Source organism: Ornithorhynchus anatinus, chromosome 10 (genome assembly GCF_004115215.2).
Source record: "Ornithorhynchus anatinus isolate Pmale09 chromosome 10, mOrnAna1.pri.v4, whole genome shotgun sequence".
NCBI lineage: Eukaryota > Metazoa > Chordata > Mammalia > Monotremata > Ornithorhynchidae > Ornithorhynchus > Ornithorhynchus anatinus.
This window is the reverse complement of record NC_041737.1, coordinates 41,928,985-41,953,038: the sequence shown is the minus strand read 5'-3', so window position 1 is coordinate 41,953,038 and position 24,054 is coordinate 41,928,985. Positions and strand designations below refer to the sequence as shown.

Here is a 24,054-nt window from a genome sequence, read left to right as displayed (position 1 = left end):
GATTGTTTCTATCTCTTGCCGAATTGTACATTCCAAGCACTTAGTGCAGTGCTCTGCACACAGTAAGCGCTCAGTAAATACGACTGAATGAATGAATTTATAATAAAGAACAATTAGCTTAAGAAAAGGCTTCTCAAGAAATGGGCAACTATAGAAAGAAGCATAAACTCAATTCGAGGGAAAGCAATGCAATGACCAATTATCACCATTCGTATTCCTACCGTAGCCTTACAATTTCTGTGGTGGGAACAGATGATCAAAGTAAATGAAAAATAAATATTTGTAATGCATTCGTTGGGTTTCACAGATGGGTTTCTCAGGCTGCTTTTACAGGCAATGTCTGGAGGAGCCACTTGAGGGCAATACTCTACTCTGCTAGGAGTAGACTACAATGCTGCTAGGAGAGACTCTCAAATTCCTCCCGGAAGCCTAGTTCTTCACTTGCCTCCTTGCTTTCATGCAATACCTAGATTTCATTTAAAACTTACACCGTCTGGAGCACAAAAACAACTCTGTCACCTATTCTTCCCGAAGTAGCAAAGGTATTTCATCCTTTCATGCCCACGTGGACGTCCTAGAGAAATGATTTTTGTCAAGGCCCACGCTGGGCAGTCTTAGGATCTCTTATAAAGAACGTTCAGGAAATTGACATTATGAAACCGAACCACAGTAAACATCAATTATGCTCTAATGATGAACTAGAAAAACGATTTTTTTGGGGTGCTACAGATGAAAATGTGTGCATCAGCTGTATACTTCCTCAGAGATGTATTCCAATGAGGAAAGCTACTCAGATTTGTCACAGGGTGTGTTTCCCACACTTATTTTGGCTAGAGAGCCATTATTAGCCCTGCTCTCTACCTTGACTGCCAACTTGGCTGTGGACTCTTCAACAGGTGGATAGTCACCCCAATGCCACAATATTTGTGTAAATATTCTTCCGCTCTACTATTTCCCCTCTCTTTAATCTATTTCAATGTTCGTCTCCCCCTGTGGACCGTAAGCTCCTTGTGGACAGGGATCGTGTCTATCGACTCTTACATACTGTACTCTCCCAAGCTCGTCATATAGTGCTTTGCACACGGCAAGCCCTCGGTAAATACCACCGGTTGACTGATCGATAAGGGGCTTGGAAATATTCTTGCAAAGAAGTGAGCCTGTTTGGGCTATATATGCTGCATTTTTGAAGAAACAGCTTGGGCAGCTGTGCATGGGGACATACTGGGGAGTAGGAAAATGGTTTTTCCTGGATGTGAGGTTTGGCACTAACACAGTCCTTGGGTAATAGGAGAACTGGGTGTTACCTTGTAGCTGCCAAGAAAATCACTCTTGAAGAGGCTTCCTGTTTTCCTACTTGAGGGAATTACAGTGCATTTATAGGGCATGGAGATTTGTTGTCAAAGTTAATGATTTTTATTCTTTTTGCGCATGACTCTTGGAAGTGAGGACGTTCACTCCTCCAGAAGGATTCCAGAGGAGAGAGAGAAGAGCAACAGATGGAGAGAAGGGTGAAAAGGGTCCTAAGAAGGAAGGAGATGGGAACAGTGTGGCCTAGTAGAAAGAGCATGGGCCTGTGATTCATAGGACCTGGGTTCTAATCCCAGCTTCACCACTTGTCTTCCATGTCACTTTGGGTAAACAACTTAACTTCTTTGTGCCTCATTTTCTTCCACTGTAAAATGGGGTTTCAATACCCATTCTCCCTTCCCTTCAGACTCTGATCCCCATGTGGGACAGGGACTGTCTATAACCTGATTATCTTGTTTCTACCTCTGCCCTTAGTACAGTTCTTGGCATAGAGTAAGTGCTTAACAAATGCCACAGTGATCATCATTATTAACCTCCAGTGGTTGCCCATCCACCTCTGCAACAGAGAACCTCCTCACATTGCACTTGGTCAGCTTTCCGCCTCCTACCTTGCTTTTAGGCCGCACGTCTTGTCCCTGTAGTGCCTCCGCCCATGTCCTCCCTCTGACCTAGAACTCCCTTAGTAAAATCACATCTCCTCCAAGATGTCTTCCCCAATTAAGGCCTTTTCCCCGCTTCTCCCTCTCCCTTCTGCATCCCCTATGCACTTGGATCTGTACCCTTTAGGCATTTAGTACTCACCCCACCTTCAGCCATACAACACTTAAATTGTTGTTGCTGTCTTATCCTGTCCAGTCATGACCAACCCATAGAGACGCCATAGACATATCTCTCTCAGAAAGCCCCACTTCCATCAGCAATCATTTTGGGAGCATATCCATAGAGTTTTCTTGGTAAAAATACAGAAGTGGTTTACCATTGCCTCCTTCCACGCAGTAAACACATCTCTGCCCGAGACTCTGTCCCAGGCCGCTGCTGCCCAGCACAGGTGAGTTTTGATTTGTAGCAGATTACCTTCAACCCACTAGCCACTGCCCAAGCTAGGAATGGAATGGGTAGGCCTCTGCTTGACTCTCCCTCCTCTAGTCATGACTGGTAGGGTACTGGAAATTCTCCAAATGTGACCCTGAGGGGAAACAACACCTAGTTACAGATCCCTAATTTATTTTATATTTTATATTAATGTCTATCTCCCCCTCTAGACTGTAGCTCCTTGTGGGACATGAATGTGTCTAACAATTCTGTTGTATTTGTACCTTCCCAAGTGCTTAGTATAGTGCTCTGCACATAGTAAGTGCTCAATGAATACCACTGATTGATTGGAAAGAATGAGGGGCAATGAGGGAAATAGGATTCCCAAATCAGTCCTAGGCTTGATCAGATTGTAAGAGATCACAATGTTGGACTCACTTGGGGTTACCCCTACTTCTCCTATTGCCTAGCCGGCACCAGTTCCTTACCCTCTTCACACTGTTGTTGGCCAACAGGGATAGATCCTTTGGTAAAGCTGTAAGTTTGCAGGCTAAAATGCTTTGGGCCACGAGGGGATGAGATGGGAGACAGCTCAATCATGGTCCTGTCCACTGATCTCTGAAATTCCCTATCCTACCACTGAGTCATCACCTCTTCCAGACTATGGGTTTCTGAAGGATTCATTTTCCCTCTGTATATGAGTGCTGACCTACTGGATTGTTCTTTCCACCTTTTTCAGTGTTGGAGGTCAGCTTACCATTTGGGACATTTACATACCAATTATTAGTCAGTCCTCTATTTAATACACTCTCTATATAAAAATTCCATCACTGCCTTCGAGAGAAATTATTTATATATTCACCCTACCCTCAACCCCACAGCACTTATGTACATATCTCTAAGTGGTATATTATAAATTATTTATTCATATTAGTGTCTGTCTCCCTCACTAGACTGTAAGCTCCTTGTGGGTAAGGACAGTGTCTATCAACTCTGTTGTGTTGTACTCTCCCAAGTCCAGTACAGTGTTCCGCACACAGCAAGCCCTCAATAGATCAATCACACAGCACACAGCACACAGCAGGATTGCACACAGCAATCCTAGAACGAGTCGTCTACAATCGATGCCTAGAATTCCTTAACTCCCATTCTCTCCTAGACCCCCTCCAATCTGGCTTCCGTCCCCTCCACTCTACCGAGACTGCTCTCTCTAAGGTCACCCATGACCTCCTTCTTGCCAAATCCAATGGCTCCTACTCCATTCTGATCCTCCTTGACCTCTCTGCTGCCTTTGACACTGTCGACCATCCCCTCCTCCTCCATACCTTATCTCACCTTGGCTTCACGGACTCTGTCCTCTCCTGGTTCTCCTCTTACCTCTCTGGCCGATCATTCTCGGTCTCCTACGCCGGAGCCTCCTCCCCCTCCCATCCTTTAACTGTTGGAGTTCCTCAAGGGTCAGTTCTTGGCCCTCTTCTGTTCTCCATTTACACTCACTCCCTCGGTGAACTCATCCGCTCTCACGGCTTTGACTACCATCTCTAAGCAGATGACACGCAGATCTACATCTCCGCCCCTGTCCTCTCCCCCTCCCTTCAGGCTCGCATCTCCTCCTGCCTCCGGGACGTCTCCACCTGGATGTCGGCCCGCCACCTAAAACTCAACATGAGCAAGACTGAGCTCCTCATCTTCCCTCCCAAACCCGGTCCTCTCCCAGACTTCTCTATCACCGTGGATGGCACGACCATCCTTCCCGTCTCTCGGGCCCGCAATCTCGGTGTCATCCTTGACTCGTCCCTCTCGTTCACCCCACACATCCTATCCGTTACCGAGACCTGCCGGTTTCACCTCGACAATATCGCCAAGATCCGCCCTTTCCTCTCCACCCAGACGGCTACCTTACTATTACGGGCTCTCGTTATATCCCGGCTAGACTACTGTGTCAGCCTTCTCTCTGACCTCCCTTCCTCCTCTCTCGCCCCGCTCCGGTCTATTCTTCACTCCGCTGCCCGGCTCATCTTCCTGCAGAAACGATCTGGGCATGTCACTCCCCTTCTTAAACAACTCCAGTGGTTGCCTATCGACCTCCGCTCCAAACAAAAACTCCTCACTCTAGGCTTCGAGGCTCTCCATCACCTTGCCCCTTCCTACCTCTCCTCCCTTCTCTCTTTCTACCGCCCACCCCGCACGCTCCGCTCCTCCGCCGCCCACCTCCTCACCGTCCCTCGGTCTCACCTATCCCGCCGTCGACCCCTGGGTCACGTCCTCCCGCGGTCCTGGAACGCCCTCCCTCCTCACCTCCGCCAAACTGATTCTCTTTCCCTCTTCAAAACCTTACTTAAAAATCACCTCCTCCAAGAGGTGTTCCCAGACTGAGCTCCTCTTCCCCCTCTACTCCCTCTGCCATCCCCCCTTTACGTCTCCGCAGCTAAAGCCTCATTTTCCCCTTTTCCCTCTTCTCCTCCACCTCTCCCTTCCCATCCCCACAGCACTGTACTCGTCCGCTCAACTGTATATATTTTCGTTACCCTATTTATTTTGTTAATGAATTGTACATCGCCTCGATTCTATTTAGTTGCCATTGTTTTTACGAGATGTTCTTCCCCTTGACGCTGTTTAGTGCCATTGTTCTTGTCTGTCCGTCTCCCCCGATTAGACTGTAAGCCCGTCAAACGGCAGGGACTGTCTCTATCTGTTGCCGACTTGTTCATCCCAAGCGCTTAGTACAGTGCTCTGCACATAGTAAGCGCTCAATAAATACTATTGAATGAATGAATGAATGAATGAATAGATACTATCGGTGATGAAGAGGATGAAATTAAGCATACGCTTCAAACGCAGATTGGAAGCAGCATGGCCTAGTGGATAAACCTCGAGGCTGGGAGTCAGAAGGTCATGGGTTCTGATCCCGGCCCTACCACTTATCTGCTGGGTGACCTTGGGCAAGTCACTTTACTTCTCTGTGCCTCAGTTCCCTCATCTGTAAAATGGGAATTAAGACTGTGAGCCCCGAGTGGGACAGGGGCTGTATCCAATCCAATTATCTTGTATCTACCCCAGCTCTTAGAAAAGTGCCTAGCACATAGTAAGCACTTAACAAATACCACAATAATTATTGTTGTTAGCACTTATTCTCAAATACTTCTATAATGATACCCCATCATTAGTATTAATAAAAACATAGTCATTGCAGATTGGGATTTATTGAATAGGATTGATGTTTTAATATACTGTGGATGCTTAAAAATATCAATTATGTTCAGTCCACTTAAAATTATAAATTTTAAATAAATGTTATTATAGCTGCTTTTAAGTATAAATTTAAGCAGGTTTCAGAGCACTCCGACTCTTTGTAGAGGTCCCCAGGTCACGTTTCGCTTCACCTTCTTTTTGTAGAAGGAGCAGTGTGCATACCTCAGGGCCAGAAGATGCTGAGTGAATTATATTCCACAGCTTCCTATTTTAGCCTCATAATGAAAAACAGGAAGAGAACTCTTCCTGGACAGAGGTCCTTGTGTAACTTTATTCGGGCTCCCCAAGAGTTTACTCAAGTTCACACTGGTTGTGGAAATGAATGACATCTCACTGCCTGGCTGGAATCTGGAAATCAACGCTGATAGTAAACCAGGTTGACTTCGGCACTATGACTTTCTGTCAAGATTCCCAAACAGAATAGATTGAAGTACTCTTGGAGGAAAAAAAATCATCAGTAACCATGTTACACTCCCTGCATCTGGAGTCTTCTTAGGTCCCTTGAACATGTATCCCTGTTCAAATGGCAAGCTTGAGATTTGCAAGAATGTAGGGCAAAGAAGCAGCAGAGAGCAGAAGTGTCAGAGTCTGGGTGATTTAGAGCCACAACGCAAATAGCTAGGCTATTTTAGCTTAGGTCTCCTTTAGAGAGCTTTTGGACACACATCATCTGTGAGGCAAGATGGTTTGTTCTCAGTTTTTCCCGTTCCTAATCCTGCAGGTGTGACATAGAAATGCAGGGAACGGCCTCCTTCTATTGCATTTAGAATCAGAAAAAAACAATAATGATGGTATTGAAAAGCACTTATTATGTGCCAAGAATTTTAACAGGCACTGGGGTCGTTACAAGATAATCAGATCGGACACAGATCCTGTCCTATTTGGGGTTCACCGTCTAAAGAGATGGGAGAAGAATTGTTGAATTTCCATTTCATAAACATGGGAAGTCATCTCTAGGCAGTAAACTTGTCAGTGGGCAGGGAATGTTTCTGTTTATTGTTAAAGTGTACTCTCCCAAGCACTTAATACAGTGCTTTGGACACAGTAAATGCTCAATAAATATGACTGAATAAATGAAAGAGGGACAGAGACTATTACTAACTCACCCAAGGTCACCCAGCAGGCAAGTGGGGAACATGGCAATAGAACCCAGCTCAAATGACTCCCATTCTGGTGCTCCTTCCATTAGGTTGCATTTCCAATTTATCAGAAATATATCTAAAAATCACTCTTGGGCAATGCTCATTTATAAACTACAAGATTAAAGACAAGAGATTCAGACTACTCAATTTTACAAAAAATGAAAATTTAAATATCTTGATATATTATTAAAGATCCATTTTTACCACAAGTTATATAGCAGATATGTGTACCTGTGTGTCTTTAAACAGACACGCACACACACACACACACACACACAAACACATCCCATTTGAGAAATCCCCATGGACTCCAAAATTCTATGGCTGACTCAAGAACTCATATCTCAATGCCTTATTATGTCCAGTTATGCCTTCCATTCTCCCATACAAATTTCTACTGAATCTTTGGCACAGGCAAAGAGTTTCCTCCTCACTGATGAGACACAGCACACTCCTCAGCTAAACAAAGCATCGGGAAGTGTTTCTATTCATTAGCGTAGTCCTAACTAGATGTTTTCCCCTCTCAGAGTCACACCTGGAGAGTTTCCAGTACTCTACCAGTCTCGGCTCCGGGAGGGAGAGTCGAGCAGAAGCATACCCATTCCATTCCTAGCTTGGGCAGTGGCTAGTGAGTGGAAGGCAATCTGCTACAAGTCAAAACTCACCTGTGCTGGGCAGCAGAGGCACGAGAGAGAGTCGAGGCTGGAGACTCAAGTTTACTGAGTGGAAGGAGGCAGTGGTAAACCACTTCCAGATTTTTGCCAATAAAACTCTTTGGATACATTACCGGAATGATTGCAGATGGAGAGCAGGGCGCTCAGGGAGAGATGTGTCCATGGTGTCGCTGTGGGTAGGAAACAACTCGACGGCATGACAAGAACTAAATGCTTTAGCCATGATAGAGAAGAGATATAAAATGGAGATGACAAACTACAAACCATAATGTTCTTCCTTTGCACCTGAGACTTCTTCTAACAAATCCAAGGTGATCCAATGGGAACTTGGCACTCAGTAATACAGTGAACCTGTTCTGTTCATGACTAACTCAGAGATATTAGCTCTGGACATTGAGAAACAGAAACCTATCCATGGTTTGCATAGGTAAATGACCTCTTCCTCATGGGACTCTATTCCAAAGACAAACTCAATACTTTTTGAGCCCACTGAAACACTCAGAGCATCAATTTCACCTTGAAATTGGAGGTTGGTTGTAAAATCCTTCTTAGCTGTTTCACTGAAGAAAAATTTGGGAAACATCCCAAGGCACACTATCTACAGGAATCCAACCTTCAACAAGACACTGTGTTGGTGAATTCCAAATTTCATGTAGCCAGTATCCATTTAGGGACCAACAGCGAGGAGGCATAATCTCTTCAATCTATCCTCATTTGGAAATTTCTCCATCCCCTGCAATCCTTTCCTTGGGATCTTCTCCGGCTCTAGGACATTTTTCCTAAAATATGTGCCCAGAATTGCAGGCCCTCTTTTCTTCTGACATGCTTCAAAGAAACATAATTAACTAAAAATCACACAGTCTTCCTTCCCTTTAAGAAGCGATTTATAAAAGTCAAGGAGAAAAGAGCCTAATAGAGAGGAGCCATTGGCAAAGTCATCTACCAGAAAGATCTTGGAGATGGTGGGCAAAGCTGTTTGAGACAGAAAGTAGAAAAATTTTCAACCCTCACAAATGAAGTAGAATCTGTGTGAACTTGCTATTGTAGATATCAAGGCCTTTACTCTTACAGCAGCTGCCATCTTTAAGGATCCCCACTTAGGGGTCCCCCCCTCTCTTTCCTCCCCATTGTCTTCGCTGCTGTTCAGTAGGGTCGCTAGCGTCAAATCAAAAAGTCTCCTTCAGCTATATGAAGATGTCTCATACAAGATGTGTTTTTTTGTGTCAAAAAAGACAGAAATGATTTTGGTTGGAAAACTGCCTTTTCCAAGCCTGAATAATTACTTGCCACTCCTCCCTTCTCCCTCAATAACTTTTCTGTCCTTTCTCTTGCACCAGGCTGATCTGTGGTGGGGATTAGAAACTCTCCACAGAGGAGACTGAGTGGATCACCTATTAAATACCTATTCTCCCTCCTTCTTAGACTTGAGTCTCATGTGGGTCAGGACCATTCTGATTAATTTGTATCTACTCCAACTTTAGAACAATGCTTGACACATAGTAGGCCCTTAACAGATACTATTATATTATTATTGCTGTTGTTGTTATTATTATTGGGAGACAGCATGGCCTAGTGGAACGAGCATGGGTCTGGAAGTCAGGGGACCTGGGTTCTAATCCCAGGTCCGCATTTACCTGCTGTGTGACACTGGGCAAGTCACCTAACTTCTCGATACCTCAATTCCGTCATCCGCAAAATGAGGATTCGATACCTGTTCTCCCTCCTACTTAGAATGTAAGCTCTATTTGGGACTTGTATCTACCCCAGCACTTAGTACAGTGCTTAGCACATAGCTGGTGCTTAATAAATACCACAATTATTATTACTAGTATTATTATTATTATTATTACTAGTACATACCTAGCTGGGGTTCAATAAGGACTGTGAGTTGTTTATTAGAACAGAAGTGCCTCCTGCAGACTGAGCCAATGTCATAAGAATTTTAGTATATTCATGTAATTGCCTTGAAAAATTACAAGGAAAAATAAGGAAATGGTAATAAATGGAAAAGCATTAAACCAGGCTACAGAGAAATATCCTACTCTGGCTGGGAGTTGATGATGTGACCAGCCAAAGAATAGAACAAATTGATTAGTTGAAAGGAAAATAAAATGTACTTCTTTATGTAACCTAGCGAAGGACACTATTTCTAGTTCATTTCTGAACACGGTCCCTGGGTTCTGTAAATGAAAATCTCTGCTTGAGGTAATAAAAGGGTTTATTCTTTATTCAGTGGGAACTGATAATCATAAAAGGTCATAGAAAAGGAACTCAGCTAGCTCCAGCATATTTTGTCCAGCAGGGAAAAAAAGCATTAATAAAAGTGTTACCTTTATAGAGAAGCACTTTTTCTTGGGTGGATTCCAAACGGTTCCCGTTGAGTGAATAAATGCCCGCAAAGGGGTTAAAGAGGTCACCAGGACATATGCTTTAATGATCACAGAAAGGCCTCGACCTTTAAAGGGCTCCTTAGGTACAGCTGGGACTGGGGTTTGATTGCTGAAAAAGAAGAACAATAAATCCAATTTGGGATTATTTTAGGAGCTGATGATCTTGTCTAAATTGGCCAAGTTCACTGCTTCTCATACTTTCGGCAATCACTTTTTTCTTTTTTTTACCTTTTTACTGAAAACAGTGTGGACTAATGGAATTAGCACGGCGCTGGGAATTAGACAACCTGGATTCTAATCCCAGATCTTCCACTTGCAGTGTGATCTTGGGAAAGTCACAACTTCTCTGTGCCTCAATTTCCTCACCTGTGAAATGGGGATGAAATATCTGTTCTCCCCGCTACTGATTTTCAGCCCCATGTGGAACAGGCAATGTGTCCAACTGGATTATCCTCTCTCTACCCCAATTTTTACTATGGCACATAAGAAGGATTTAACAAATATCACAATTATTATTATTATTATTATTGCTATCATTATCATTATTAGAAGCAGAGTGGCTTAGTCGATAGAGCACAGGTCTAGGAGTCAGAAGGTTCAGTTCTGCCACTTGCCTGCTGTGTGACCTGGGGCAAGTCTCTTCACTTATCTGTGCCTCAGTTTGTAACATGAGAATTAAGACTGTGAACTCAATGTGAGACATGGATGTGTCCCACCTGATTAGCTTGTATCTATCCCAGCGCTTAGAACAGTGCCTGGCATATAATAAGCGATTAACAAATACCGTAAACATATTATTATTACTGCTGGGAGATGAGGGAGAAGGAAATAGAAAGTGCTAGGGTTAAGGGGGAGAGAGAGAAATCTGCGGGAAAATCAGGACCAGAGAAAGTGTGTGAAAACACAAATCAGTCACTTTAATTCCTTTCTAGTAGCTTTGAGAAAAGGTTTATGAAGGGATGGGGTTATTTGCCTGGAGGGTGGCTACTAACAGCACTAGGGGAGACTCGTTGTGGGCAGGGAATGTGTATTTGCCTGGAGGGTGGCTACCAACAGCACTAGGACACTCGTGGTGGGCAGGGAATGTGTCTGTTTATTGCTGTATTGTACTCTCCTAAGTGCTTAGTACAGTGCTCTGCATAGAGTAAGAGCTCCATAAACGCCGATTGACTGACTGGCTTTGCTAATCTGGTGCAAATGTTCATTCAATTCATTCAGTTGCCTTTATTGAGCACTTACTGTGTGCACAGCACTGTACTAAGTGCTTAAGTTCGGGTTGGACAAAATCCCTGTCTCACTTGGTGCTCACAGACTCAATCCCATTTTATAGATGAGGTAACTGAAGCCCAAGTACAGTGATTTGCCCAAGATCACACAGCGGACAAGTGGCAGAGCGGGGATTAAAATCCATCACCTTCTGACTCCCAGACCTGTGCTCTAGCCACTGTGCCATGCCAGCTTCAAGAGGTAAATGGAGGCAGCCATCGCTTCAGGTTGCCACACAGCAGGGGTACAAAGGAGTTCCGATCAGTGAAACCATCAAAAAAAAGGGGGCACCTGGTCCCTTCCCAAAGAGGAGCATGCCACTGCCCTTTTCAATGACTGCTGCCACATGGTTTCTCACAAAGATGGTGGCAGGACCGAAGTGATCCTCCACAGTGGCAGAAATCGAGATCTCAGAGCCCAGCTGCTTTGTGCGCTCGGATGTGGGGAGACAGTCAGTCAATCAAATTTATTGAGTGCCTACTGTTTGCAGAGCACTGTACTGAGCGCTCCACTGCTCCTCCTTCCCTCTCAATCACCCCTCCTCCCTTGCTCTGCTTTACCCCCTGGCCCCACAGCCCTTGGGTATATATATACATATTTATTATTCTATTTATTTTATTAATGATGTGTATATAGCTATAGTTCTATTTATTTACATTGATGCTATTGATGCCTGTCCACTGGCTTTGTTTTGTTTTGTTGTCTGTCTCCCCCCTTCTAGACTGTGAGCCCACTGGGTAGGGATCGTCTCTGTTGCCGAATTATACGTTCCAAGCGCTTAGTACAGTAGTCTGCACTCAATAAATACGATTGAATGAATGAATACAACCATTAACAGTCTCATTCCCTGCCCACAGAGAGCTCACAGTCTAGACGGGGAGACAGACATCGATATAGCCTTGGGAGCCAGTGTGGAGGGGATATGGCAGCAGGGACTGCCCAGGAGAGAGGTTATCCTGAAAAATGTTCCGTGTCACATCATCCCACTACTTTGCATGTGCAAAGGGACATAATGGCTTCAGCGCTTAGAACAGCGCTTGGCACGTAGTAAGCGTTTAACAAATACCATCATCATCATCACATTGTGCTGCAGGTGAACGGGATGTGCACATGCAGCACATCGTGAGGGTAGCTGAATGGTAATAATAATAATAATGATGATAATTTTGCCATCTGTTAAGCGCTTACTATGTGCCAGACACTTTTCTAAGAGCTGGGGGGTGATAACAAGCAAATCGGGTTTGGACACAGTCCCCGTCCTACACGGGACTCACAATATTAATCCCCATTTTACAGATGAAGTAACTGAAGTACAGAGAAGTGAAGTGACTTGCCGAAGGCCACACAGCAGACAAGTGGTAGAGTTGGAATTAGAACCCAGGTCCTTCTGTCTCATCGGCCAGTGCTCTATCCATTACGTCAAGCTGAAGATCTGAAGATGGTCCCCACATGTATTATCTAGTCATGCCTCATCAATCAATCATATTTACTGAGTATTACTGTGCAGAGCGCTGTACTAAGCTTTTGAGTGAGTACAACATAACAGAGTTGGTAGACATGATCCCTGCCAAAAATGACCTCATAATGTAATGATGTCATCCGAACCTTTTGCGGAAGTCATTTTTCAACTCTGTTCTATTGCACACTTTCAAGCACTTATTCAGTGCTCTGCACACAGTGAGGGCTTAATAAATATTACCAATTGACTGGAAGGCCACAGAGTATTAAACATTTCTCCAGGAAGCTGAATTTTCACAGCCCAATATTGTTCCTGCATCATCTGCAGGGGCTGAGAAAAGGCTGGGAAACCTTTTTCTCTCCACCCCTCATATTCTACTCTCCCAAATGCTTGGTACAGTACTTTGCGCACAATAAGCGCTCAACAGGTACAACTGAATAAATGAACGAATAGGGGAATTGCCCACTTTCTGCCCAGAGCAGTGGGTTGGAGGGAGAACCCCGTACAACCTGTAGAAAGGTGTATGTTTTGACTAATTTGTTGAAATTCTGATTGATATTCTCATCGATCTATGTATATCCCTCCTACCCCTGATTAGACAGCGAGCTTCGTGCTGGGCCGGGGCTGGTGCCTTAATAATAATAACAATAATGGTATTTGTAAAGCACTTATTATGTGCCAAGCACTGTTCTAAGTTCTGGAGTAGATACAAGGTTATCCCAGGTGGGGCTCATTTTACACAGAGTTACAGAGAACGTAAGTGACTTTCCTTGAACCCTCTTTTCTAGAAGGGGAAATTGAGGTAGAGGGAATTTAAGCAACTTGCCCAAAGTCACACAGCTGACAAGGGGCTGAGTTGCACTCCAAGGTTTGGTCCATTTGCTTTGCAAAGGTCAGTGAAAGTGCTCGACAAAGGCACGCATGTTTGCGTGCATGCATACATGAGAAGCAGCCTGACCTACTGGAAAGAACACAGGATTGGGTTCTAATCCCAGGTCTACTGCATACCTTTTCCGTTACTTGGGTAAGTCACTTACCATCTCTGTGATTCCGTTGTCTCATCTGTAAAATAACGATTCAATATCTGTTCTCCCTACCCTTAGGGGCCCACTGTGAGCTCCATGTGGAACAGGGACTGTGTCTGATCTGATTGTAACATATCTACCCCAGGGCTGGCATATAATATGCAATATTATATAAGCAATATAACCACCATTGTTATTACTATTATTCTGTCACATACACAGTGGACAGGACAGGAAGAGTCCCCTCTAGACTGTAAGCACACTGTGGGCAGGGAGTGTGTTTCTTGTTGTATTGTACTCTCCCAAGTGCTTAGTACAGCGCTTTGCACACAGTAAGCACTCAATAAATATGATTGAATGAATGAATGAAGACAGACGGGAAGGGAAGGAGGTAGCACGGGCCTGGGAGTCAAAAGTTGTGGGTTTTAATCCCAGCTCTGCCACTCGTCAGCTGTGTGACCTTGGGCAAGTCACTTTACTTCTCTGTGCCTCAGTTACCTCATCTATAAAATGGGGATTGAGACTGTAAGCCCCAAGTGGGACAGGAATCACATCCAACCCCGACTTGCTTATTTTCACCCCAGCGCTTAGTTCAGTGCCTGGCATATAGTAAGCGCTTAACAAATAGCTATAATTATTAGTAGGTTTTCCATGACATGATGATGAAGATGAAAATGGGATTTGTTAAGCACTGTCAAGTCCTTTTCTGGAAAGCAGCGTGGCTCAGTGGAAAGAGCACGGGCTTGGGAGTCAGAGCTCATGGGTTCGAATCCCAGCTCTGCCACTTGTCAGCTGTGTGACTGTGGGCAAGTCACTTAACTTATCTGTGCCTCAGTTACCTCATCTGTAAAATGGGGATTAAGACTGTGAACCTCGCGTCGGACAATCTGATTACCCTGTGTCTACCCCAGCGTTTAGAACAGTGCTCTGTACATAGTAAGAGCTTAACAAATACCAACATCATTAGTATTATTTTCTAAGTGCCAGTGTAGATACATACAAGATAATCAGGGCAGACACAGTCTCTGTCCCACATGGAGCACACAGTCTAAAAGAGGGAGAACGAGTATTGAACCCTCTTCTATAGAAGGGGAAATTGAGGTAGAGGGAATTTAAGTGACTTGCCCAAGGCCACACAGCAGGTCAGCGGCCGAGGCAGCATTAGAACCCAGGTCCTCAGACTCCCAGGCCTCTTTTCTTTCCATACCGTTTCTCTGCCATATGCCTCCCTCTGCCAGTTCATCCTCTTGCCCCAACCCCTTCCAAACTCATTCTCAGGACGAGAAGCAATCAGATCCTGCCCACTTTCTCCCATTGGCTGAGCACAGTGCTTTGCGGGTCAACTCTTCTGGGGGCTACAGTCTGTAACGGGACCACTGAATAGGATTATCTTACGGATGTGGGTCGCTGGGCCAATTCCACGGGTTCCAGCGATGAACCAAATGGGTCTCCCGGGACACCTCCCTCTTCCAAAAACGATCTGCGGAATTCCTTCTGGGCTGCACGGGCTGATCCAGACACACGGAGGGTGTGATGGGGAGATGCAATTCTGAAAAAAATGTCCAAGGCACAAGACAGTCATTTTCTAGATTCAAGCAGAATGCTCACTGAACTATGGCATTTCTAAAGCCTTTACTACACGCCAGGCACTGTACTAAGTGCATCAGTACTAAGTACATTGGGTAGATGAGACACAATCCTTGTGCCATTTGGGACTCGTGGTCTAAGGGGATGGGAGAACAGGTACTTGATCCCCAATCTATATATGAGAAAACTGATGCACAGAGAAGGTAAGTAGCATGCTCAAGGACAGACAGCAAGCAAGTCATAGAGCCAGGATTAGAACCCACTTGCCCTGACTCTCAGTTATGTACTCTTTTCACTAGGCCAGGCTGCTTGTCGCTTTAAATTTTTCTGCATTTCTCTTCACCACCCTGAATCCAAACTCTTTAGTAATTCACCCAAGATTATATTTCAAACCAGATTTAAAAAATCAAAACTAATTTCCAGCCCTTTCCTTTAATAAAGAACAGAAAAAAACAATCTGACAAGTTTCACTGGCTTTACCTGGACCGAAATCCATCACCATTTTTCATTTTATCATTATGAATAATGAATAATAATAGCATTTAGGGTAGCAATGCTGCACCTATCAACTTTCTTGGCTCCTTAAATGGAAGAAGATCCTTTTATAGCTCTATCCCTGGTTCAATTCCATGGAGACTGTCTCCTGTGAAACAACTGAAACTCTTTTAAGTAATAGGGTGAAGCCAAACTGTTTGCACTATTCTCAGATCTCATTACTTAGCACAGTATGATCTGGTTCAGCAATGTTAGCTTATTTATATGATTTCCCTTCTAATGAAGAATCACTGTGTCCTAATACATCATAATAAAAGGACCCTTCAAGTTGCACTGCTTCAGGAGAATACAGATGAGAAGACATTAAACTAATTCCTTTTCTCTGCAGGCACACAGTAAGCAAAGTTGAGTTTCCAGTGGAAGTTCCTTGAACTTTTAAGGCAGGATTCATATGTTGCTCTGTAAGTTTTTACTAATTATTGAAACTAATTAAAGAGATAGTATTTTCAGAATTTCACAGGGACTGCCAGAAGCAACCACCCATCTAGGTGTAAAATTTATTTAGAATTACTGGTAATAATAATAATAATGTTGGTATTTGTTAAGCGCTTACTATGTGCCGAGCACTGTTCTAAGCGCTGGGGTAGACATAGGGGAATCAGGTTGTCCCACGTGGGGCTCACAGTCTTAATCCCCATTTTACAGATGAGGGAACTGAGGCACAGAGAAGTGGTGGTAGCACTTTTTTTTAAAAGAGATCTTTTCCTCAAGTCACATTCCTTTTATATGATCAATTATCAAATTATTAATTTGTCACAAATCCATGAGCGCATTTACTGGACCTGATTAAATGGACAACTCTTCCGTGGTAAAGATACTGGAAATTCTCATCAGGCCAGTGGTTATTACCTCCTAATTAAGACTAAAACCACTGAGATTATGCAATTCATTAATGAATCTGCTGATAACAAGTTAACCAAGCAGTCAGGTGTTCACTTGGTTTACTGCCTGGTACGCAGATTGGAAGTTTGGAGAAGTAGAAATTGGACACGGTCTCTTCCATTGACAACTGAGCTCAGCTGTTTCAACCGAGGCATTTGATGTGCACACAAAGCAAAGCCAGAGTGTTTAGGACAGCTGAATTAAGTAGAAAAAAATAGGAGAAATGACTCTCCGGCCTTTCCCTTTAATTCTACGAGAGGAGGCCTGCAGGTGCTATGTTGCTTCAGGGGAATCAGCACAGTGCAGTGGATAGAGCACGGCCCGCCCGGGAGTTGGAAAGTCATAAGTTCCAATCCCCCCTCCGTCACCTGTCTGCTGTGTGGCGCTGGGCAAGTGGCTTCACTTCCCTGTGCCTGTTACATCATCTGTAAAATGGAGATTAAGATTGTGAGCCCCTTGTGGGACAGGACTGTGTCCAATTTGCTTGAATCCAGCACAGCACTTGGTACAGTGCCTGGCACATAGCAAGTACCTAACAAATGCCACTATTATTATTCACTAACAGCAATGTCCACGTTTGTTAAAATGTAAATATGAGACCCCACTTCAGTGACCTCTACAACCTGGTGTTACTGGATGGTGATTTTGGTGAGGGTGAACTACCAAAAATTCACACTCAACATGTTCAACAAAAAATATTTGGCTTAAAGGCCTGATTGAAATGACTTACAATTAACTTCATAGCAAAAAGTAGAGTGAAGAGTTTACACATTACCCAACATATCTGAATTTGATTATTCAACTTTGGATGCTTAGGGATAATCATAATAATATACTTATATTTGTTAATATACACTTTGTGGAGGGGGCATAAAGTTGCCAGGTTTGAATAGTGACTTGACCCGAGTTGATCAAGTTGATCAAGTAAGTGTCGATTCTCTCCTTGACCCTGTACTGTATCGTTTGGGGGCAGAGAACTCTATTCAGCTGGTTCTAAATTACTACCTGAACGTCTGGTTCTGATAGCACACATGTATGATGACGTGAGCAACGATCTTCCCCGGGTGTGGACAATCATTTCATGATATGTGCTTAGTACGGTGTTTTGCTCACAGTACAGTTGAATGAATGAATGATAAACTATTTCAACAAATCAGTGAAGTTTTCTGTTTGTTCCTCTGAATTCAGCCAGGTGTAGAAGACATAAATCCACAAGAAAAAATAAATCACAAGAGGACCTCATTATGCTTTGATACTCGATTTCTGCTCAATTTCTTAAGCAATAAAAGCTGGGTCGACGCTTTCTCCAGTCTCCTTCCCTTGTGGTTTTACCACACTGGCCAATCAGATTGAAAGTATTTATATTGCTGGGTGGAAGCTGAATTTTCCTCTATTTTATTTTCAGCGTTAATTTTCCCTCCTAAAAGGAAAACATCAAAGCGTGGCAAAATGTTATTGAGACCGAATAAAAAGTCTTGCTTCAAACAGACAACCTTGATAACATTTTTTATCTTGTCTGAGTTGATCAGTATTAACTTATACCTGTCGATGCGATCCATTTGTCATTCATTCATTCATTCAATAGTATTTATTGAGCTCTTACTATGTGCAGAGCACTGTACTAAGCGCTTGGAATGTACAAATCGGTAACAGATAGAGACGGTCCCTGCCCTTTGACGGGCTTACAGTTGTCTACCCTCCACCTTGTGTGAGAGCAAGCCAACCAGTCTGTTAGTCTCAAAATGCTATTTTCTTTTTTTAAAAAAAGGTTTAAGTGAACCACGAGACATTTTGACTACTATTTACATTATAATAATCACGGCGTGGACAGAAATATGGGGGGAATGAGCATCGTAGAGTCCACTTGGTGGCAGCAAACCTCTTGGTATGTGGTCATATGCCTAGTTAATTAAAGGCCGGGGGCCTGGGCCAATCAACCAATCAGTGATATTTATTGAGCACTTACTATGTGCAGGGCACTGTACTAAGCGCTTGGAAGGGTACACCACAACTGAATTGTCAAATATGCCCCTGCCCCTAAGGAGCTTCCCGTCTAGAAAGCCTTGATCAGGGAAGCCTGTAGCGGTGAAGAAGGTAGGAGATGTGTCTTCTCTTTTGAAATAACCAGGAGCCCCACTCATTCAATGCAAGTCCGAACTGAAGGAACGTCGCCCCAACTTAAGAGCCGGCCATGGGTTAAAACACGCCATTCGTTGGCTGCTCATATCTACCGTCTTACGGTTTTGAAGCTGATGCTACTGGTGTCGAAATCACTTCCGGGCTTATGGATGTGAAGAAAGGGAAGATGTACAACAAGCAGTTTTCCATTATGCCCAAGAAGCAGCATGGCCTAGTGGAAAGAGCGTGGCCCAAGAGTCAGAGGACCTGTCAAATGGGGATGATGATGATGAGCTCGTTTTAGACAGGGAATGTGTCTGTTTATTGTTATATTGTACTCTCCCAAGTGCTTACTACAGTGCTTTGCACACTGTAAGCACTCAGGAAATGACTGAATGATGATAGTTAATAGGACATCTATAAGTAATTTATAGATGATGCATTTCTCCCAGGGTTGGTGAACACCAGCACTTGTTCCTCTGAACAGGACAAAGGACTCTGTTTTTCATTTCCAATCAATCAATCGAGTTCTCTAGGCTGTAAGCTCATTATGGACAGGGGACGTGTCCCCCTATTCTGTTATACTGTACTTTCCCAAGCGCTTGGTTCAGTGCTCTGCACACAGTAGGCGTTCAGTAAAGATGATTGATTGAGTGCTCACTGGGTGAACAGCACTAAGTGTACAATATAAGAGAGTTGTACTGATATGTCAACCGTTGGCAGGGTTAGGATCGCTTTCAATCAGTGGTACTTAAGGAGCACTTTCTGTGGGAAAAGCACTGTACTAAGTGTTTGGATAGTTCCGTACAATGGAGTTGGTAAACATGATCCCTAACCTCAACTACCTGCCGCACGGTCACCTGATCATGAAGCCCCTATGCCATTTCCAGCAGTCTCGGTGACCCAAATGATAATTCTCGTATCTGTTCGAAGCTTACTGTGTGTCAGGCACTAGACTGAGCACTAGGATAGATAGATGATAATAAAGTTAGACACGATCCCTGTTTCACGCGAGGTTTGCAGTCTAATTAGGAGGGACAACAGATGAGGTAACTGAGGTATGAACTGGTTAATTGTCCTGCCCAAGGTCACCCAGCAGGCAAGTGGTGGAACTGGAATTAGAACCCAGGTTCTCTGACTCCCAGACATGTGCTCTTTCCAATAGGCCATGCTATTTCAAATAACTGTGAATAGTCCAGTCCTGTTACACTGTAAGGTTTAAAAACACTAGGTTGGTTATCCTGCTCAATTGCATTAGAAAATAATTGCTCAAGTCTCCTCTTGCCTATAGTTAATAATGTTGGTATTTGTTAAGCGCTTATTATGTGCCGAGCACTGTTCTAAGCGCTGGGGTAGACACAGGGGAATCAGGTGGTCCCACGCGGGGCTCACAGTCTTAATCCCCATTTTACAGATGAGGTAACTGAGGCATCGAGAAGTTAAGTGACTTGCCCAAAGTCACACAGCTGACAAGTGGCCGAGACGGAATTCAAACCCATGACCTCTGACTCCAAAGCCCGTGCTCTTTCCACTGAGCCATGCTGCTTACAGTTGTGAAGACTTCACCCATGCCCGCAAAAAGATTTGGAACACACAGGTGATACCTTAAGTCAGCCAAAGCTGGAGGTGAAACAAATTTCCTTCATTCAGTTTCCAGACTGTGAAATTAAAAAATAGCCACAATGCTTTGGCCGAATCTACCAGTAGCCATTTTCCTGATGGCTTTATCTCATCCCACAATCCCCTCTGACTTACCCATTCACTTCAGAGAGGAATGGCAGAATGAGAGAGGTTTATGTATTTAGAAGCAGCGGGAGTCGTAATGAGAAGAAGGTGGGTTAGCATTTCTAAGTAATTTATAGATGATGCATTTCTCCCAGGGTTGGTGAACACCAGCACTTGTTCCTCTGAACAGGACAAAGGACTCTGTTTTTCATTTCCCATCAATCAATCGAGTTCTCTAGGCTGTAAGCTCATTATGGACAGGGGACGTGTCTCCCTATCCTGTTATACTGTACTTTCCCAAGCGCTTGGTTCAGTGCTCTGCACACAGTAGGCGTTCAGTAAAGATGATTGATTGAGTGCTCACTGTGTGAACAGCACTAAGTGTACAATATAAGAGAGTTGGTAGACACACTCCCTGCTTGCAGTGAGAAACAGCATGGCCTAGTGGATAAAGCATGGGCCTCGGAGCCAGCAGAACTGGGTTCTAATTCTGCCTCCAATAGTCGTCTACTGTGTGACCTTCGGCAAATCACTTAACTTCTCTGTGTTTCACTTACCTCGTCTGTCAAATGGGGATTAAGACTGTGAGCCCCATGTGGGACAGGAACTGTGTCCAACCCGATTTGCTTGTATCCACCTCAGCACTTAGTTCAGGCCCTGGCACATAGTAAGCACTTAACAGATACCATTTACAAAAAGTTCACAATCTGGAGAAAGCTACAGTCTTCCATATTTTCCTTTCCCAAACGATCCAAATCGCCATGTAATTAGGGTCTGCTCTTCCACAAACAGCTTAAAGGACGGCTGATTTGAGGAAGATCAAATGCAGAAGGCCTATTAAAACTCTGACTGTAAGTAAAATTCCTGTCAGTTTAATTAAAATCCCGAGATATACCTGACACGCTGCTTACATTGCTCTTGGTAGAGGAAATATGCAGATTTACAAATAAATCAAACAACTAGAGACTCTTAAAAGTTACATTGCATGCAATATCCTTGCTCTTTATTGCCGCCCACGGCTTGAGTTTGAAACGACGTCCCTCAAGTGACGTGAAACTGTCCTGAAATTCATCGGTGGTTGATCGATCCATATTCAGCCCAAAGAGAAATGGGCCTGAGTGATGATGGATACATAATGGAACACGGATTTGTGAGAGGTAAATGAGGCTTTGCACCGTTTACATAAACTTTCTTTTATCTCTTTCTATCCTAGCACATTTTCTCAGGAAGGAAAGCTTTCAGTGGATTTCTTTTGCTGAATCGGTTGAATCCCAAGGGCAAGGTTGATTAAGGCTTTGTATCTGCAAGAACGGTACATCTCTCAATCAATCTGTCAATCAATCAAGGTCATTTATTGATGCTTCCTGGGTGAAAAGCCTTGGAGTAAGTCCTTGGGAGAGTTCAATACAATAGAGTTGATGGACACCATCCCTGCCCTCAAAGATGGTCAACCACTGGACTGTAAGCTCTTCAAAGACAAGGACAGTGTCTGTTTCTCTAATTGTAATCTCCCAATCTCCTACTTCAGTGCTCTACATAGAATAGATGCTCAAGTCTCTGTGCTTCAGTTACCTCATCTGTAAAATAGGAATTGAGACCGTGAGCTCCATGTGGGACAGGGACTGTGTCCAACCCAAGTTGCTTGTATCTACTCCAGCGCTTAGTACAATGCCTGGCACATAGTAAATGCTTAACAAATACCACTATTGTTATTATTATTAATGAATGCACTTGGGCAATTTTGGACATTAAAATTGAAACCACAATGAACACGGTGGGCCGTGGATTTTTCTGGAGAGCCAACAGGTTCCAAGAAGGGGGTGGTTTCCACCATTTCCAGGAAAGGAAAGAAATAAGAGGCAATAGCAAGGATATTTTCCAGATGGATAACCAGGGTCTTGTCCCAGACCTTTCTGAATAATCTCCTTATCCTCTTTTCTTCCACAGCCCTCTTGCTGTTGGTGTCAGGGGTTGGGGGGGGGGGGGGTGGCCATCTACAAATTACTATGTGGTTATCTCTCTTGCTAGACAGTGCGCCCCTGAAGACTGTGAGCTCACATGGGCAGGGATTGTCACTCTTTATTGCTGTATTGTACCTTCCCAAGTGCTTAGTATAGTGCTCTGCACACAGTAAATGGTTAATATATATGATTAATGGAATAAATTAATCCAGGAAGGACAGAAAAGAAAAATGGATATATGGATAAATGCTCAACATAGTGTTTCAGTCAATCTGTACAGAAGTGCTACAAATGGAGTATAATCGGCTAGGTGGCATAACAACGAATGTCTCCGTTACATTGTTATGTGGTATTCTCCCAAGTGCTTAGTAATAAGCATTCAGTAAATATGATTGAGTGATCGGTAAGAACTGAGAAGGTAGTTGGGAGAGTAAGAAAACTAGGAAGAAGAAAAATTAATCAGGGTGATTTGATTTCAGAAGTGCTTTGAAGATATAGAGACATTCTGCCTCTGCCGTCCCTCTGGCTCTCTGTCTCGGCCCCTGTGTATCCGTCATAATCCATGGGCTTCCAGTCATGTCTCGCTCATCAAGCCTGATTTGCCTGTTTCCACCCCATCGCTTAGTACAGTCTCTGACACATAGTAAGTGCTTAACAAGTACAAATCCCACGACACTTATGTACATATCTTTAAATTATACATTGTAAATTTTTCATTATAATATATAATGCCTCTGGCCTGGAATTTCCTCCCTCTTCATATTCAGCAGACAATCACTCTTAATCAGTCAATTGTACTTATCGAGCGCTTACTGTGTGCTGAACTGTGTATAAAGCTCTTAGGAAAGTACAACATAACAGAGGTGGTAGACAAGTTCCCTGCCCAAAATGGCTTCAAAGCCTTATTAAAAGCACATCTCCAGAGACCTTCCCCAACTAAGCCCTCATTTCCCGCTTTTCCACTCCCTTCTGAGTCACTTTTGCACGTGTTTTACACGTTTATTCACTTTTTTCTCAACTTCACAGTACTTATGTACGTGTCCGTAATTTATATTAATGTCCGTATCCTCTATATTCTTAGCTGGTTGTAAGCAGAGAATGTATCTACCACTTCTGCTATAGTGTACTCTCCCTACCACTCAGTAGAGTGCATTAATAAATAGGATGGATTGATTGATTGATCGTCTAAATGCCTGAGCAGGGAATCCGCTCTGGGGAGAACACCAAAGAATGATTCCATATTTTATCACTAGATGGGGACAGAAGAAGCTAATTACCAATAAAAGCACAATTTGTTTGAACCTGAAAATCTCTAGTCAAGAAGAGAGGTATTCGCAGAGGGTATCCAGGGTATTCTTCTGCCTCGACAAGTCTGTTTACTTGTTTTGATGTATATATATATATATATATATAATTCTATTCGTTTATATTGATGCCTGTTTACTTATTTTGATGTCTTTCCCCCAATCTAGACTGTAATCCTGTTGTGGGCAGGGATTGTCTGTCTTTATTGCTGAATTGTACTTTCCATGCGCTTAGTACAGTGCTCTGCACAAAGTAAGTGCTTAATAAATACGATTGAATGAATGAAGCATAGTTCAGACAGATACACAAAGAGACACTAACCCATAAAAACCCAGGCATAGAGATCAATCAGTGGTATTCACTGAGCTCTTTC

At 43.6% G+C, this 24,054-nt stretch overlaps 1 protein-coding gene and 1 non-coding gene across 5 annotated transcripts in view; one reads left to right on the top strand and one right to left on the bottom strand.

The window, feature by feature from the left end:
• Positions 1–24,054, bottom strand: part of CPED1 (cadherin like and PC-esterase domain containing 1) — a 212,607-nt gene that overhangs the window by 126,727 nt on the left and 61,826 nt on the right. For all 4 annotated transcript variants that reach the window (XM_029074159.2, XM_029074162.2, XM_029074160.2 and 1 more), the window contains 2 exons: positions 14,944–15,097; positions 9,739–9,907 (listed from right to left, as the gene is read on the bottom strand). In XM_029074159.2, the coding sequence (XP_028929992.1) occupies positions 9,739–9,907; positions 14,944–15,097 (323 nt within the window). The remainder of the gene's footprint in view (positions 1–9,738; positions 9,908–14,943; positions 15,098–24,054) is intronic.
• Positions 7,252–7,389, top strand: LOC114814924. The gene has a single exon (XR_003762719.1). It is a non-coding gene; the product is annotated as a small nucleolar RNA SNORA7 (small nucleolar RNA).